General features: G+C 36.7%; 2 protein-coding genes across 3 annotated transcripts; both read left to right on the top strand.

The window, feature by feature from the left end:
- Positions 1-5,506: 5,506 nt before the first annotated feature.
- On the top strand, positions 5,507-10,450 carry LOC137731029 (putative methyltransferase PMT21). Of its 2 annotated transcripts, none has more exons than XM_068470079.2 (8): positions 5,507-5,936; positions 7,213-7,483; positions 7,576-7,724; positions 7,854-8,049; positions 8,325-8,535; positions 8,749-9,424; positions 9,562-9,639; positions 9,841-10,450. In XM_068470079.2, the coding sequence occupies exons 2-8, from the start codon at positions 7,232-7,234 to the stop codon at positions 10,061-10,063; spliced, it is 1,785 nt and encodes a 594-aa protein (XP_068326180.1). In that variant the 5' UTR covers positions 5,507-5,936; positions 7,213-7,231; the 3' UTR covers positions 10,064-10,450. The 2 variants fall into 2 exon arrangements, with proteins under 2 accessions (XP_068326180.1, XP_068326181.1); XM_068470080.2 differs by having other exon boundaries at positions 5,524-5,936; positions 7,197-7,483.
- Positions 10,451-10,842: 392 nt separating this feature from the next.
- Positions 10,843-18,692, top strand: LOC137730777 (cyclin-dependent kinase F-4). Its single transcript, XM_068469737.2, has 18 exons — positions 10,843-11,123; positions 12,955-13,261; positions 13,355-13,957; positions 14,031-14,109; positions 14,202-14,270; positions 14,353-14,442; positions 14,537-14,675; positions 15,125-15,227; positions 15,333-15,385; positions 15,486-15,552; positions 15,754-15,862; positions 16,110-16,175; positions 16,312-16,380; positions 16,481-16,544; positions 16,647-16,760; positions 17,702-17,733; positions 17,848-17,929; positions 18,169-18,692. Exons 3-18 carry the CDS (start codon positions 13,902-13,904, stop codon positions 18,387-18,389), a joined length of 1,413 nt encoding a protein of 470 aa, XP_068325838.1. The 5' UTR covers positions 10,843-11,123; positions 12,955-13,261; positions 13,355-13,901; the 3' UTR covers positions 18,390-18,692.
- Positions 18,693-18,997: the final 305 nt, after the last annotated feature.

Genomic DNA, 18,997 nt, shown 5'->3' with positions numbered 1-18,997 from the left:
CGCTTTGATGTAATCACGACAATAACTAATCATTACACATGACTTTGCACGACCAAAGCTTTCATTGTGCAAAAATTGATGCAAGGAAATTTGGCCTATCATATTTTATTAGGAAAATTAATGAAAAGAGCTTGAAAACTTTGAGTTTTAACGATAAAAATAAAATAAAGGGTAAAGTGAATAGTACATGATTGACTTTGTAGTGTAAAAATGTGGTTTTTCGTTAAAGTGAACAGTACCAAGAGCTTTTGTGACAGCCCGTCCTGAACTTTTCGAACCGTAGGGGTGAAATGATGATTTTGCCCCTAGCGTGATTTTTCGTTGTGTGGTTGTGTTGGATTTTTTGTTGGCAGGTTGTGAACCACACACACACTCCCCCACACTTCCCTCACCCTTTCCCTGCCCTGCACCCTGTCCCGAGCCTTTTCTCTCTCCCATTTCCATTCCCATTTGTACGGACATACCCCAAAACCCTCCAAATCTTCACAGATCGAGGAAACAAAGTACATATTCATGCTCGTGAGGTCTGTAGAAGTTCAACCATACCCATTTTTGGTAAGGATACCTTCGTTTTCACGTCGAATTCGGGATACCCCGATTTTGTCACTGTTCATGCACACGTTAATTCTTGTGTTTTTGGGAATTTCAAGCTTGTAGGAAGCTTGGTGAGGTCCTTAGGAGGCTCGGGGTGGTTCGTTTGAAGGTTTTAGACGTCGGGATCATGAGATTCAAGGTTGGTCGGAGTTGGTGGTGTTTTCTCGGCGAGATTCCGTGTGTTTTAGCACTTGAAAGTGGTATGGATTTGTTCCTCTCGTTGTAAGCTTCATTTTGGTACCAATTTTGTGAAATTTGGTTGAAAAACGAAGAAGATATGAGGTTTTGAAAATTACCCAATTTTCCGGCGCCGGAGCCTGGTCGGAGTAGACGACGGAATATTCCGTCAGTTTGGACGGAATATTCCTAACTGCGTTAACGGAATATTCCTGATGGCGTTAACTGACGCCGTCAGCGTGCCAGGCACGTGCCTGCGCTTGGCCGGCGCGTGGGGACGCGTGCGACGGTGGAAAATTTTTCTAAAAATATGGGGATGTTCCTGAGGTTGAGTAGATTACATTGGTGTATTCATACACCCCATTTGAGCATTGTATGGGAAGTTATTTCATAAGGTTGGTTATGTGCTTTAAAATTAACGTTTTTATAGTTGTTTCGCATATAGGTGAGGCCTATTCTGAGGACGAGCGCAGTCACTCAAGGCAAGGGGGTTACGACCCTTCTACATACCAATGAGTGGGCTTTTGGTTTTCCGTATATACCTATATACTTATACTTTTCCCAGAAAGTGAAATGAAATGTTTATTCATTTATATGCCATGCTTATTGTTTGCCATTTATTTACGTATTATGAGTCGCATATGTTTATATATGTTTGGTGTTGCGGACGCACAGGTAAGTGTCAGGTGAGTTATGATTTATGCATATGTTTAGTAATGATTTGAGATGCATAGAGAGCTCATAACCTGCACCCCCGGTGTTAGTGCTCCCACCCAGAGTTGGGCACAGTCCTTCACGTGATGTTCACCTCCCGCACCACACGCTCATCTTGGATCCAAGTTAGGTGCATAGTCCTGTTGTACATACCACTTTAGGTGGTTCCGACTCGTAGGTGACCCGCGATTATTCGCCCAGCCTTCACGTGATCGTAGCACTTGAGCGTACTTATATTACACCCAGTCTTGTCGTACAGACCACTTTAGGTGGTTCCGACTCGTGTGCAGGTATAGTTAGTGAGATGGAGATTTGAGCTCTAGATTCAGCCGTACAGGTCACGTTAGGTGACTTCGGCTGACAGATTACATGGCATTGATTTGACATTACCTGAGCACTTGCATTTTACTTCGAGGTTTTTGGCATGACATATTTCTGAGCATGACTTATATATATATATATATATATATTCTATTTTTCTGGGAAGTATACAGGTTTTACGGCGAGGGGTTAGAACTTTGTTTATGAAATGGTTTTTGAAAAGCTTTGTTTTTGCCCACTCACGCTTTTGTTTTGCGCCCCTCCAGGTTCTAGTTGGCTAGCAATTTTGGTGGCTTCCCTGAGGATTTCCCCGGCATATCTGACAGACTATTACCAGTGTAAGACCACCTTTGAGTGCGTTCTTGTAGTGTCATTTCTTCCGGACTGCATTAGGTCTTCGTGCTCTGAACTTTGGTTTTCACTCTTTCGCTTGCACATGTATGCTCGTACTTTGTGTTAAGCTTCATTTTAATTATTCGTACTACTTTTATTATTATTTTATTTAGCTTCCGCACTGTGCACATGGTTACGTCACTTCCACGTGACGGCCAGCATGCCCTGATCTCGATCGGGGTGTGTCAGCTTTTCATTAAAGTTCCCTATTTTATTTTCAAGTAATTTTAATTTATTAAATTATAAGTTATTTGTCGTGGTTTTACACGACGAAACTCTTTTTTGCTTTTAATCCTATGTGACGAAGGCATTTCATTGTGCAAATATTTATTTTTATTTTTTAAAATTAGTTTAATTAAATTAAGAACAATAATTGATAAACAAATAGACGTTATTTATTTATAATGTATATGAAAATGTACGTACAAGTTGGAAAATTTATAATATCTGAATATAAAAGAAAAACTATTGAAAAGTTATTTTAAGAGCTCTCTGAAATTATCTTCAATAATGGTTTCTATTTTATAGCAAAATTTTAGCTAAAATTATCAAAAAGTTATTTTAGGAGCCAATAATTGGGAATATTGTTCCTTACAATGCTCAAGTGATGGTGATATTCACCACCCTATTTATCAACGTTTGATAAGTTTAAATTTTGAAATCTATGTACTAGATAAACACCAATTTCAAAATTTAAACTCATCCAAAGATAATAAGTAGGGTGTTGAGTACAAATATATGCGTTAATAATTAGCCAATAAAAATGAATTATTTATTTGAAATAATATTAAATTCTAGTTAGGAGTTGATTTTTTTGGAATCTTTACTAAATTCTAGTTAGGAGTTTATTTACATAACCCATTCTAGATGCTCTTATGAAGTTTACTAGTTTATATAATGAAGTATTGGGTCATTAAGGATTTTCAAAAGTTCATCTAGTGATATTTTTTACACTTGTAAATGAAAGATCTTAGGTTTTACCGTCATACTAAGTTATCATTGTTGGTTCATTGGGTGAGATAGCTCTATCTTTCATATTTAAGTGTAAATATACTGTTTAAAAAAAAAAAAATTTCATTTACCTATCCCCATAACTTTTGTGAAAGCGGATATTTTAAAGTGCATGCAGACAAGGTATACGTAATAGTTTGGAAGCATGTTCGACAAGGGATGGCATGAAACCATCCGGCTTTGGGTGAGTCGGGACCAGTGAGCACGTATTTGCCAAAACACCAAACTCTCTGCTGCTAAAATACCAAACTTTAATAATTTCTTCGGAAGGAAAAAAACAAAGAAAATTAAGGTTGACGTACGGTGATCGCTGGTGTTGCCATCGTGAAAGATTAACTGATCCAAGGAATAAATTAATATGGAAATTGTCAGAAACCTTGTGATTTTCTGACTTCGTGGCTTTTAGTGGAGGGGTGCTTCAACTCTCCCACCGCACCACCTCTACTGCCAACTCCTCTCCACAAGCACCAAGAAAACAAGTTCTAGTGTTGGAAAATTGATAATAATAAAATTAAACAAGTCATTTTTATTTCAACATTTGACAATAACAGCAGCAGACTATTAAGATTTGCAAATTTTCTTGTTTAACTAACTAATTAGATGTATAATAAAATTTAAATATGGCACTTAATGTGTATTGAGTTGTTAACCTATAGATGATAGGTAATAGTTAGCAAATGAGCTAGTAGTGGTGGGAAGTAATGATGGTGCTAGTGGTGGCCGCGACAACTGTAGGAGTGTGTTTATCGCTATAAAAATGTGGTGGTAGTAAAGGTGTTGGTGATTCTAAGGTAGCGCCAATTCATGAGTGATGGTGGTGGAGGAATGATGACTGTGGTAGTGATGGTCATGTTTATGATGTTGAAAGTTTACTAAATAGGTTAAACCGTTGTGTTATACATTTTACTAAAGTTTGATGGAGGGCTCATAAATTGAGGTTTGAGTTTGGTAAAGTTTGAGGGAGGGCTTATAAATTGATACAATCTTATTAGGGATAAAAGGTGGAAGTGAAGAATATGTTATTGCTTGATGAGAAAAAAGGAAATAAAAAGCAACAAAGTAAAGTAAAATTGGATTACACTATATGGAGATTCTGATGCAAGTATATGGACATCAATATTTCTAAGGTAAGCCATACTTCTTAACCAGAAAATATAAGTCCCATTGCAAAATAAAATATTCACCAAAGCTTGATTTAGATGTCCTTAATCTAGGATAAAAATTCAAAACTTTTAAAATAAATACTTGAAGGAATGTATTTATAATATTTTTTTTTTTTCAGAAAGAAAAAAATAACTTCTAGAGAGAATCTTCGACCAATCTTATTTTCAAACTTATCAGAATGTAACATAATTATTACACAATGAGCAAGTGATGTTTTACCACAGTAAAAGAAAGTAATAATGCCTACACACCCTAATGCAAATTCAATCCCCAACGATCCTTCTATCTCCTAACTTTCAACAATTTAACTCATCAACGCTATAGTATGTAAAAAAAAAAAAAAAAAAAAACTATTACATGAGAAAAATTATCAATACAATTACGAGTTTGGTTATGGGATGCGTATAATTAGCAAAACCGTTAACAACCATATTTACTTGTTTGAAAATATGTGATTAATCGTATATCAAGGGATCTGCCCCGATAAATATCATACATGATTAAAACGGTTGTAAATTCGAGGGACATTTGGTAAACTAAACGGTAATTCTAGATTGGTCATTTTATATAGTTCACATAGTAAATTGGAGGAAAAAAATAGTTTAAAAAGTAAATTAACAATTAGTTAAAAGTAGAAAGGATAAAACCACAACATATTTGTCGACTTGCAATCTGAACTTGTATAAGTCTGTCAATTTTTTTCTGAATTTTAATTTTAACTGATTAATCCTCTGAATTTTTATACTGAGCCAATTTTCTCCTTGAATTTTAATTTTAGCCAATTATCCTCCTAAATTTTATAAATATCCAATTTTCCACTTGACGTTAGATTTTAAAAAATTTCATCAAATTTTGCATCCATTTTGATCACACAGACAATGCATGATAATTGTATAGAAGCAAAATGAATGAAAAATTGGATAAAAAATTTTAAAATCTAACGTTACGGGAAAATTGGTTATTTATAAAATTTTAGATGAACAATCGGCTAAAATTAAAGTTCAGAAAAAAATTGACTAATTAAAAAAATTCAAAGATAATCGATAAAAATTAAAATTCAAAAGAAAAATTGACATCTTTTTACAAATTGAGGAGAAAAACCGAGAAATATCTCAAATAATAATGAGAGGATGCAATGCATGTGAAAATGAAATGGAAGACAAAGAAAGAAGTTACCATATTACCGCATAGAAAAACAAAGAAAAAGAGAAAGAGCTGCGAAGCAGAGGAGTCTGAAAGCTCAAGCTTGTCTGTATGCTTTTATATGACGCTCATCCCTTCCTGTGCTTAAAGCTCAGAGAGAGAGAGAGAGAGATCCCTTCCACTGTGTTCTTCCCATATCCCTTTATCCAAGCTAAAGCCCACCCCAGGAATCTCTATTCCTCTTCTCTCTGTTTCTTCTTTCTCTTGAACAGAGAGATTTTCACCCAGAAAATTAAAAAGCCATTTAATTTTCAACCTCCATTTGGGGTTTGTGGGATTCAATTCATGAAACAACCATTGATTGCAGAGATATTGTAGAGAGAGATAGTCACTGTACGCAGAGAGAGAAAGAGATAAAGGTACTAGTTATCCATCTGCTGTGTTAGCTTCTTATTCTTCTCTTACTGTTAGTACCTTTGCTCCGTCAGATCTCATGTTTTTCTTCTTTGTGTAATTTCGTCGAACACATTACGATCATCTTGTTAATGGGTTTCTTCTGCACCTTGGATCTGGTTTTTGACAGCACCCCATCTTTGTTTTCTGTTTTAATTTCCTATTATTGAACGGCGGTGATCGCACGGGATTTTTCACTTTTGCCAATTGCAAAATGCTTAATTTATCTCCTGGTTTTTCAAAAATTGGGGTTTTCTCGTTTTTTTTTTTTTTTCTTTTTTTTTTTAATTTTTTTTTTTATACAATGCTTGGTAAATCTTTTTGGCAAATGGGTAGTTTTGATCTGCCTTTCCTTTTCTTTTGTATGAATATGAAGCACTCGGAGGCCTGCAATCAGCCTTCAACACTTAATCTTTTGGTTTTTCTTTTTGCTTCGTTTCGACGAAATTGAGGTGCATTTCTTGCCATGATTTTGAGCGTTTGTTTGTTTCTTTGATATGAGGTCATATAATGTAGCAATTTGATGATTGAGAAAGGAAGCAGTAGCTGATTGGCAAGCAGTGGTTACGATAAATCATGCATAAAAAACATTTCTTAGGCTTCAAGAAATGATGAAATTATTGAATACTTTGCTTTTCTTGATTTCCATGGCTTGATTGATATTTGGTTGGGCATTCTGGCTCAGTGGGAAGTGAAAAATACAGGAAAGGTGGAGTTTGATGTAGTTAGGGCCCATTACCATGTGAAAGACATAAGGGAGGTTTGACATGGAAAGTAGAAAGTGTCGGTAGTTGCCATCATTCCAGTCGTTTATGTTTTCTGCGTTACTTTTTTTGGTGAATTTAGTGCAGTTGCTATCCATGAGCTGGATCTGGATCGATCCGAATTTGAGTCTCACCTTTTCTGTGTGTGATCCACAACGTATTTTGTGCTTCCCGTGTTTAATATTTGAGTCATATGTTTCTTTTTTCTTTTTTTTTTTTCGGTCAAGGTTTAAGATTGGTTTATAGGTTCTCTTTAATTGAACATGTGTTTCTTTTAGTGAAGTTGGTTTGTAAATGTAGAAGAAGTTGCCTTTGAGGAACAAAATAAATCCCTTGTAGCTTGTGACCGGTCTGGTTTGAGTGCCTGATTACATGAATAAAATTGTGCGTGCTCTTTGCGGTGAATCGTAGCAGATCAGTATTATTTTAAATCGTATATCCCACAATCATGAAGATATCTAGCCTTGTATGTGTGCAGGTAGTTAATAATTTCTGAGATGATGAAACATAAAGATGGAAAACCGGGAACCCAAGGTACCAGGATTGTCCCTATGACAATCTTGTTTGTTTTGCTATGCGGGTTTTCATTCTATCTTGGTGGAATCTTCTGCTCTGAGAAGAACAAAATTGAGCCTGTCAAGGTCGAAGATGTCAAAAAGGCAGTTCAATCATCTCTCCATGTAAAACCTGTTACCTTTGCTGAATGCAGCAGTGACTATCAAGACTACACCCCGTGCACGGATCCAAGGGTAACTGCTTAATCATTTTTATGGTACTTTATCCTTTTTCGGAATTTACACACTGCTAGATGCTTATCAGATTGTGGCTGCTTATTGTACAGAGGTGGAGAAAGTATGGTGTTCATCGGCTTACTTTCATGGAACGGCACTGCCCTTCAGTATTTGAGAGGAAAGAATGCTTAGTTCCACCTCCAGATGGCTACAAGCTACCAATCAGATGGCCAAATAGCAGGGACGAATGTTGGTACAGGTAAATAGTTGACAGCTTGATGCCTAAGACCTATGTACAGTCAAAAGTTTCCAGTTAAGTCTCAATTATTATTTTTCCCTAAAAAGAGTTAAAAGTTTCACTGAATTTACCATGTGGATTTGGTTTCAGGAATGTGCCATATGATTGGATTAACAAACAGAAGTCCAATCAGAATTGGCTGAGAAAAGAAGGGGATAAGTTTTTCTTTCCTGGTGGGGGAACTATGTTTCCTAGAGGCGTCTCTGCATATGTCGATTTGATGCAAGATCTTATTCCAGAAATGAAAGATGGGACTGTTCGAACTGCCATTGATACTGGGTGTGGGGTGAGTCCATCTTTCATCCTCTTTTACATTTTCCCGATTTATCATGTTCAAATTTAGCTGAAAATTTCTGGTGAGTGAAAGCATGTTGCCTTTTTGATATTAGTAAAATGCAAGTTTAAATTTCATCGCACCTTTCTTTCCCTATTTCATGATTGAAATTTATTTACTAATGTAATAATCTATTTCCTTATTGTGCTTGAAGCAGCACAAACTGCTAAGTAATTAAAGTTGTGAGAATCTACAGAAGTTAACCTCTTTAATTGTATAATTTCTAGGTTGCAAGTTGGGGAGGTGATTTGTTAGACCGTGGGATTTTAACTGTTTCTCTCGCCCCAAGAGATAATCATGAAGCTCAGGTTCAGTTTGCTCTGGAGCGTGGAATTCCTGCTATTCTTGGCATCATTTCTACACAGAGACTTCCTTTCCCTTCAAACTCATTTGATATGGCTCACTGCTCAAGATGCCTCATCCCATGGACGGAATTTGGTATTTCTTCTATGAAATTGTTTAAAAAATCTTTCAGTTCTAAAGAATATAATTCATTTTATAGAGCTTAATGTCCAGCTGCTGGAACCAGTTTTCAAATTAGCAATAGCATAGTACCAACTTTAGGAACTTGGAGATTTTATTTATCTTTTAGAGTTTGGGGGTTGGTGGTGGTGTTACCAGTTGTGCTAATGACTAGTGTCCTGCTGTCAGGTGGAATTTACCTTCTAGAAATTCATCGTATACTCCGTCCTGGAGGTTTCTGGGTCCTGTCTGGTCCACCTGTCAACTACGAAAACCACTGGCGTGGGTGGAACACAACCATAGAAGAGCAGAAATCAGATTATGAAAAGTTGCAAGAACTGCTAACTTCACTGTGCTTTAAATTGTACAACAAGAAGGATGATATTGCTGTTTGGCAGAAACAGTCAGACAGCAGTTGCTACAATAAACTTTCTGAGCCAGACACCTATCCTGCAAAGTGTGATGATAGCCTCGAACCAGATTCAGGATGGTACACTCCATTACGCTCTTGTGTTGTAGTTCCAGACCCAAAGCTAAAAAAGTCAGCTTTGAAAGCCATCCCTCGATGGCCAGAGCGGTTGCATGTTGCACCAGAGCGTATATCTGATGTGCATGGTGGGAGTGCTAGTGCTTTCAAGCGTGATGACAGAAATTGGAGGGTTCGAATGAAGCATTACAAAAAGTTGCTCCCGGCAATTGGAACAGATAAGATCAGAAATGTTATGGACATGAATACGGTATATGGTGGTTTTGCCGCGGCCACGATTGAATATCCCTTGTGGGTCATGAATGTCGTCTCTTCCTATGCTGCAAATACATTACCTGTGGTCTATGATCGAGGCCTTATCGGAACTTTCCATGATTGGTAATTTGAAATTCATTTATATGGGCATTAAGGCTTTGATCTGCATAAATAGCATACTTTGGGTGCACCTCTCATTTTGGTCATTGTTATAAAATCCTGTGGTTTTTTGTGTTGGTTTATTTGTTCTCTTTTGGCAGGTGTGAAGCTTTTTCTACTTATCCTCGAACTTATGATCTTCTACATCTTGATGGCTTCTTTACTGCCGAAAGCCACAGGTAAAAAATGGGCTTGTCTTTATATGGGCACATGAAATATATTTTGAAAAATTATGTTAATTCGGCATATTGAATTAACTAGTTAATCTTAGACGTTAAGTTTTTATGCACTCTTGCCTAATTCAACATAGGAAGTGCATAACACATGCAGAGTAGGTAATCAACTGTATAAATGGTTCTAATAATAGTAAACTTGGGCAGATGCGAAATGAAATATGTGCTCTTAGAGATGGACCGAATCCTGCGACCTAATGGCTATGCAATAGTTCGAGAATCGAGCTACTTAGTGGATGCTGTTGCGGCTATTGCCAAAGGGATGAGATGGGGATGCCGCAAAGAAGATACTGAGTATGGGATTGAGAAGGAGAAAATATTGATATGCCAGAAAAAACTCTGGTATTCATCGAATCGAACTTCCAGGTGATGAACAGAGAAACCCAAAGGAAGCTGATTTATTGGAGGGACAGAAATAGGAATAGAAGCAAAAGAAGCAAGTTGAATACCATTCACAGAGAATTAGTTCATTCTATAAGAAGCCGAGAATACACAAATTTGTCATTGAAGACTCGGTTACCCAATAAGGTAGTCAATCAACCACAAGGGCTTTGCGTATAGATATATTCTTTATAATGTACTTGGAACAATTCATCTTTCATCTTTGCCCTTTTCCCATTTTTCATAATTTGTTCTCTTTTCGCGTCAAGCTGTGATCCGATGATTTGAATATGTGCAAGCTGTGTGTGTGTGTGTACCAAAGGAACGAAGGATTCTTTGTTTCTTAAATGAAATCTACCGCTTCCGTTGAACTCTAGTTTGTTTGTTATTGGTGCTTACTGGTTCAATTCAAGTGTGCTCATGTTGTGAAACCTCAACTACAAGAGAGAGAGAGAGAGTCAAGTTTAATTCTGGTGTCAACTACAAGAGATATGCTTCCACTTTAACACAGTGGAAGGAAGAAGCCATTTATCGAATATTGTCAATGCTTGGTCTCAATCTTCAGGGAATAGTGCAAGTGATTAGAATCTCCCTCTAGGCAAATATTATCGATGTATTAAAAAAAAAAAATACAACAAAGAAAGAAAAAATCTAATTCTTAATGTAAAAATATATCGATGTATTAAAAAAAAAAAAAAAAAAAAAAAAGGGAAAAATCCAACCCACCAAACAATTAGCTTAAAAAAGAAAGAGGACCCATAAAAGATCAAGCACGCGATAAAAGGACAAGAATATCCCTTGCCTCCGTGAGAACGTGGAGTGGAGCTCTAAATAGCCGAAACGGAAGCAGAAATTACGTAAATTCCTTGGTTGGCACGAAGGCTTTCATTCTCTCTCATCGCGCTCTCTCTCTCTCTCTCTCTCATTTCTCTGTGTGGCAGCATATCAGAATTCGGTGGGTTTAAGCGAAGTCGGTTTGACATAAAAGAAACTCTGGATTCCACCCCCTCCCGTCCTAGGCGACGGTTGTTATGCCGCTTGGCTTTCAGGTTCGATTCCTTTTCTCCCGATCTGATCCCCTATAATTTATTTGCCCTTCTTGTTTAGATTTAATTCTGAATTTGATTTGTTTTGTAATTAATTTTATTCTGTTTGTTTTGGATATTCTGGTTTTGTTCCTTGTTGATTGTATCGCGATTTTTTTCGATTTCTGTTTTGGGATTTTGGGATTTTAGGATTTTAGGATTAGGGTTAGCTTTTTAACGTATTCGGCTGGATGTGATTCTTCGATTTCGGTTTGAAGTATGTTTGGTTGCTGAGAAGTTCTGGGAAATGAAGGGGGTTCAGAGTTTGACTATTTTGGGGCTTGTAGGGTTTTCATCCTCTGGGTTATTAAGGGCTTGTTTGGTATCCTATTTGAAATTTTTTATAATTTCTCAAAACATTTCTTAAGAATTTTTCTTGAAAACAATTTTCTTTAAGATTCAAAAACTTGTTTGGTATGCAATTTAAAAATTTTAAATCTTACAATTTAAACTGGACAAAGAGATAAAAAAAAAAAGGGGTTGAGAGAGAAAGAGGAGAGAGGAGGAAAGAAAGTAAGAGATGATTGGAGGAAAGAGAAAGAAGTGAGAGAATCGGAGGAGATAGAGAGGAAGAAGAGTGAGAGAAAAAACCGAAAGAATGAAGAGAGCGAATTGGAGGAGAGACGAAAAAGGTAAAAAAAAAAAAAAAAAGAGAGAAGGGGGAGAGAGAAAGAAGAAGAGAGAGAGAGAGAGATTTGGAGTGAGAGGGGAGGATGAAGAGAAAAGAAAGGAGTGAGTTTTAAGTTTAAAAACTCATTTTTTGTGTTTTTAGATAATAGACTATATTTTTTAGTTAGTCTTGAGTTCAGTTTTTTAAAATAGTCATACCAAACAAGTTTTTAAGGCCTAAAACTTGAAAATTGTTTTTGAGTTTAAAAAGTTGAATTCAAGTAGAGTACCAAACATGCTCTAAGGTTTGGTGATTTTTTTTTTCTGATTGTATTATTTAACAGAGATATATCGCGGCTTATATTGGTTTTTATTTTTGTTAATCTTAACTCCAATTGGTAATTTGAGGCTTTTATTTATTTGTTTGTAAATTTTCATTGGTTGTATTCTGTTTGTGTTCTCTTGTATAAATTGCTAATGTTATTGATCACTTGGGTTATAGCATTAGCTAAAAGTGTATTGTGGCTAAAACTGTAATTTGCTGCACCTCGAAGTTAACCGGAACAATTTTTTCTATAGACTTGTTTCTGGTTTTGGTTTTTCTTCCTTCCTTTCCTACATTCCAATTTTGTGCTGAAGGTCATTTGGTGGCTTAGAGGTTATACAAATTATCGTTGAAATTCATGACCGTATCGTGGGGGTCTATGTACTTTGTCCCTGATGTTCCTTTGTGACTTTAGGTTATCCTATTACCAAAGTTGTGATTTTGTAGCATGCGGCTTAGGATCGGAAATCATTTGTTGGCCTGGGTATGTGTATCAACAATGAAATAGGAAAGAATCTGTACATCACATTTAAGTTTTGTAGTAATTTATTTATATGATACAGCGTACAGCTTAAGTGCCTTAAAGTTTGTTGTATGTTGTCGTTGTGTGGTTTGTGGTATTTATTTGTCTGAACTTGGTTCTGAAATGTGCTGGAAGTTTTGTATTTTTATGTGAGAGCTATTAAGAAGCTGTGTTAATGATTACATGTTATCTTGTGTTAGTATTTGGATTTGCATCATTATTTGCCACATTACGTGAGATTCGGTTTAACTTGCCATTAAAATCAGTAAATTGTTACTTGGTATCTTTATCTGCATGATTGTCTGATGTTCTTTCAATGCATTTAATCTTAATTTCAGGTTGTGCCGGGCTTAGATTTAAAGGGATTTCATATATATTTCAAGACATGGAGCAAATGCGCTTCTGGTCAAATTGCCACCAGTACCGGGTCTTTTCTTTCCAGGAAGTGCTTGACTGGAGATTTCTTGTCCTTGGAGATTTTTTTCGGGTTTCTTTTGTTAATTGCACTTAGTGGTCAGTTCCTCTCAAATGATCAATACGGGAGACGTGATGCTTGTTACTTCTGAGTCAGGTGTTGGATCTTTAGTGCATAGCGCATTGCTGATACAACATCCAGTTGAAATTTCTGGGAAAACTTCATCAGGGGTACAGCATATACAACTCAGTTTTATACTTAATACTATTTTATTCGATGCCTGCTTAGTATTCCTAAACTTTATTCTTTGATTATTATGACAGGGTTAAATTCCGGCAATCTGTGACTGAAGAGAAGATCTCTACATAGTTATTATTAGATAATCAGTTACGTCAAACCAAACCAGTGCAAACTGTTTATTTCAAAGTTATTATTTCATCGTTGCTCCTGGTGGGTGCTATGATAAGTGGCAAGATATCGGTTACCTGCAGATTCCACACTGATCTCTGCGTAATTTAGATGAGATTGCTTTTAGTTAAGTTTATTAAGCCTTGGGTGACACTATCTTGAGCTAGAAGTCTTTCTTTTGGCGGGATAAATCAGTCTGTTTGGATTTTTAACATCGATATGTTAGGTGATCCTTGTCCTTTTTTGCCATTAATGTCATGCTGTGGTCCTGATGCCCTGGAGTTAGCAATGAATAAGGCCGTGCAGCCTATCCATCATAATAAGTCTGGTTTTGTGCTCGTGCGTGTTGCCTCAGAAGATTGATGGTTTGATTCAGCTGGACCAGCAAGGCAGTTGTTGATATCATACATTGTATTTTAAGGATCATCTTCTGAAGATAAATTCCATTTATCTTGAGTCTTTATGCTTTCACTGAATAAAGAACGACCTGGTTTGTGTTCCACAGGAAGAATGGAGAGGTGAGTGTTTACTGGGGAGTTTAGGTTTATCTGTTTGTATTCATACTAATAAATAAGTATGTGGTTACTCTAGGTACAAGTTAATAAAGGAAGTTGGTGATGGCACATTTGGGACTGTCTGGCGAGCTATTAATAAGCAAACTGGTGAAGTCGTAAGTGTTTTATTTTCCGTTTCCCATTCCCTTTGGAATGTATTTAGTGCTTTACATTTTGTTCTGTTCATAATCAGTTGGACAATTTACAGGTTGCAATTAAAAAAATGAAGAAAAGTTATTTTTCATGGGAGGAGTGCGTAAGTCTACGGGAAGTGAAGGTGTTTTAACGTACTACCTCCTCTTTATTAATATCCTGGTATGATGTATACTTTTTAATTATATCATTTCCTCTCCATGCAGTCATTGCGTAGAATGAATCATCAAAATATTGTGAAGCTCAAGGAAGTCATCAGAGAAAATGACATGTTGTACTTCGTGTTTGAATACATGGTAAGGGTATAGTTGACAAACTTGATATTATTTACTATGATACCGTTGATAAGAGTCACTGTTGATATTGGGTGTTGTCATATGTACATTGCAGGAGTTCAACTTGTATCAACTTATGAAAGATAAGGAAAAGCTTTTCCCCGAAGCTGAAGTCAGAAATTGGTGTTTTCAAGTTTTCCAAGGCCTTGCTTACATGCATCAGCGTGGATATTTTCATCGCGACCTTAAGCCAGGTAACTGTTACAATTATTATCCATAACCTCGGTTGAGTGGGTAAAATGTTCAAAGAGTAGCAGAAGGGCTGAATAAAAATTTGGAGAAGTGAAGGTATACATGATATTCAGAATGCCAAAAGTGTTATATACTTTGTTTTGTTTGTCTTTTTTTTTTCCGGTCCTTGTCTTCAATCACTGCTGCTTGCATGCCCTTGCTATACTTTCTTGCATTTGTATATAGTTTTTTTTTTCTTTTTTCTTTTTTCCTCTCATATTCTGAATCCCCATGTGGCAAAATCTTCTCAAATTTTATTTTTACTTTTTTCGTGTGGTTATTTTCTTTCCTCAATCAATTTCTTTGCTTATATGGTTTGTGATTAAGTCGTTCAGGCTGTCACCTGTTGTGTTTGATTTTTCTTCTGCTATCAGACTGACATAATTGTACGTATACACTCACTCCTTTGCAGAGAACTTATTGGTTACCAAAGATGTCATCAAAATTGCTGATTTTGGACTTGCTCGGGAAATCAATTCACAACCACCATATACAGAATACGTGTCGACACGGTGGTGGGTGTTAATTTAATTTTTCTTACAGTTCTGGTAATAGGTTATCTCTGCTTGGGTGTTAATATGTTGCTGTAAGTTATTGACTCTAGAATGTGGGTCTGCTAGGTATCGAGCGCCCGAAGTGCTGCTTCAGTCGTACCTGTATAGCTCAAAAGTTGGTGAGTTTATATGTTTAAAGTTTCGAATTTTTGTTCTTTGTGAAAACATGTGTTCACAATGATTGGTTTCTTAAGTTATTAGTTTTTTTCTGACTGTCAGATATGTGGGCAATGGGTGCTATAATGGCTGAGTTGTTTTCTCTCCGCCCTTTATTTCCAGGTGTTAGGTATGTATTCCATACTCCCTAACCATCAAGTGGTTTGCTTCCCATAGGATAGAATTTTGAATCTTTGCAGTAATTGTTTAATTAACTTAGATGTGTTTTGGAAGATATTAGCGGCAGTTTTGCTAATAATTTAGCGACTAATATAAGTTGGTTTATTTTAAATGTTCTCACCTTCGCCTCCCTCTTCCACTGTTCTTGCAGTGAAGCAGATGAGATATATAAAATTTGCAGTGTGATTGGAAGCCCAACCAAGGACTCATGGGCTGACGGGCTTCGCCTTGCAAGGGATATCAACTACCAATTTCCTCAGGTCAGTTGTTTCTGATTTTGCATCACGCATTTCCTCATATTTGTTTGTTTTAGCAGACTCTTGTCATTGCTGCATCGTATTTTATGAGAGATTTATTAGACAGTTTAAAGCGGCATGCAAATTTAGGATGTAATTTTATCTGCGTTCTTATTTTCTAGTATTAGTAGAAACATAAGATTATGTTGTTCCCATACTTGAAAAAACAACCATATATATTAAGTTGGTTTTGTATCTTTGAACATTGCAGTTTGCTGGTGCTGATCTCTCTACACGGATTCCATCAGCTAGTGACGGTGCAATCAGCCTGATAACAGTAAGTCCTATATAGTATTTACTGTAGCTGTTTCTTATTCCATCCTCCCTACTCCTCAACTCAGCCCACGTGGTGACTTTGTTTAAAGAATGTCTACTACTGTGTGATTTATGTTTTTCCTTCCCTTTTGCTGTAGTCACTTTGTTCTTGGGACCCTTCCAAGAGGCCAACTGCTGCAGAGGCCCTCCAACATCGTTTCTTCCAGGTAGTGTATTGGAACAAAATACAGTAACTGCAACTTCCTATGATGAATTGGGGTCTGTAAATATTGTGTATTCTAACATGTACTTCCTTTCATGTGGCAGAGTTGCTATTCTGTTCCTCCATCCCTTCGTTCCAGATCAACTGTTGCTAGGATGCATCCAATAGGTTCGTCCATCTGATAATTTATGGAAGTGCATCAGCTTTGAGATTGTTATTTAGGTATTCAAGTAATGTCGGATATAAATTTATTTGTATTATATTGCACAGCTGGAGCAAGGGGAGTGGAGCAGCAAAGTGCTAGAAGACTTTCTGGGACTGTATCTCATTCAAAACTTGCTAGCAACTTCCCTTCCCCCAAGTTGCATGCCTCTGTAGGCACAGGTTGGTTGGATATTGTTCTGTGGAGTTTATTTAGACTTTAAATGCTGCTTTTTTTTTTTTTTTTTTTTTTTTGTGTTCTGTATTTATCAATATCTGCAGTTGTTGTAAATTACTCCACTGAGTCTTTTCACCAGGTGGTGTTGTCGTAGGTTTTTCTTGTACTAACCCTTGTGGTCAGAAAAAATTATTTCTCCTCAAGAATATCCTTATAAAATTTAGGGCTTTTTTGGTATCTTATTTTAATTTTTTTTATAATTTCTCAAAACATTTTTTGAGATTTTTTCTTGAAAACAATTTTCTTTAAGACTAAAAAACTTGTTTGGTATGCGATTTGAAAATTCTAAATCATACAACTTAAACTGGGCAAAGAGATCCAAAAAGAGGGGGTCTGAGAGAGAAAGAGGATAGAGGAGGAAATAAAGTAAGAGATGATTGGAGGAAAGAGAAAGAAGTGAGAGGATCGGAGGAGACAGAGAGGAAGAGGAGTGAGAAAAAGAACCGAGAGAATGAAGACAGCGGATTGGAGGAGAGACAAAAAAGGTAGAAAAAGAAGAAAAAGATGGGCGAGAGAGAATAAAAGAGAGAGAGAGATTTGGAGTGGGAGGGGAAGAGAGAGAGAAGAAACGAGTGAGTTTAAGTTTAAAAACTCAAAAAACTCACTTTATGTGTTTTTAGAGAATAGACTATATTTTTGAGTTAGCCTTGAGTTCTTTTTTTGAAAATAGTCAATACCAAACAAGTTTTTAAGGCCTAAAACTTGAAAATTGTTTTTGAGTTTAAAAAGTTGAATTTAAGTAGACTACCAAACAAGCTCTTAGCTTTTTGTCTATTTAAAAATTCTAGTTCTATAGTTCTTAGTGGAGGAAATATTGCCATCCTTTTGTCGAAAGAACTGGTAATTCTCTAGATGAATTCTCATTATGTAAGAACTGGCTTTGCAGGGGTGCAGCGGAAACTGGATATGGCTAACCAGGTGAGAGCACATGTTACTTTTATCTGTTTAATTTGATTGTGTGCTTATGCCAAACGTGGACATACCTCATTTTCTTGTTCCTTTTAAATAATTTCCTCATCTTTATGATTTAAGGATGCGAAAAAGAATGAAAAATATTTGAAAAGCTCCACCAAGCAGCAGCAGAAATATCGACCACCGGGAAAAAGCAGTCCTAGTAAGTTCCATGACTAGAAGGAATTTGATTATGTTGCTTTCTTGAATTGTTTTCGATTTAATATCCAAACCGATCACATTTATGAACCACAAGAATGCGTGATGTTGTCTTTTTTTCTTTGGATTTTAGTTTTATTTCTCAATCCCCTGGTCCTGGATTTTCTTTTTTGTTTTTGTTTTGTCAGAGTGCTTGTTATTTGACTTTCTATTTAACTGAGAATACAATGTTGGCTGGCACAGCTTATGTGAACAAGGTAAGGGTTGCACGCGGAGTTTCAGATACATCTGAGAAGCTGGCAAATATGACAATTGGTCATAGCAGGCAGACTGTCGGGCAGCAGATGCGGCCCCCTCCCATGAAGGCTGGAGTCGAGTGGATTGGTGAGTCTGGAAACTTGTATCTCAGGCCCGTTCAAGAGATTCAACCTGGTAGAACCTATTCAAGGAAAGTTGCGGGATGATTGAAGGCGATGAGCTTCTTTAACAGGTCTTATGTATAGACCGTTTTATGTGTGGTATCACAACCTGCAGCTGTGCGGATTTTTCTGTCTCGTCTTGTTTAGTACTGAAAGCCTATGTAGTTGCCCAGGTATTTGGTTTGTTTACTGGTGAAGAAGTGTGGTATGACAAATGGCATGTACTGCCCAGTTTTCTATCATGAATGTTAGCCGGGCTGGATGAGAGTTCGGCATTTCCTGTTGCTTTCTAAACAATGACCTGTATTTTCAGAGTGAATAAATGAAGTTAATGCGCTGTTTGTATGAGGTTGTTTGTTTGTTACTTTTACGCGGCTTCCCTTGTGGTTTGTGGTAAGAGTGGTTTTGCCCTTGAGCTCGTGGATTGCCTGTTCCTGCACGTGTCATGAGACTTTTATAATGGTCAAGTTTGCAAGTGTATAGTATGACATCCAAAAGTGGAGAAGATATACTGCAGCGGTGGTGTTTTGTATCAATGAAATAAAGGCACATATAAGTAGTTTTGTCCACAAGTCGTTATTTCATTAGCATGGAACTTGGATTCGGAAAGAACGAAAGTGAAAGTTGGCCATAATGAAAGCCATGGACAAATA

This window comes from Pyrus communis, chromosome 16 (genome assembly GCF_041283825.1).
Source record: "Pyrus communis isolate YQ-2024b chromosome 16, ASM4128382v1, whole genome shotgun sequence".
Lineage (NCBI taxonomy): Eukaryota > Viridiplantae > Streptophyta > Magnoliopsida > Rosales > Rosaceae > Pyrus > Pyrus communis.
Note: the sequence above shows the minus strand (reverse complement) of the source record. Positions and strands in the feature narration are given on the sequence as shown.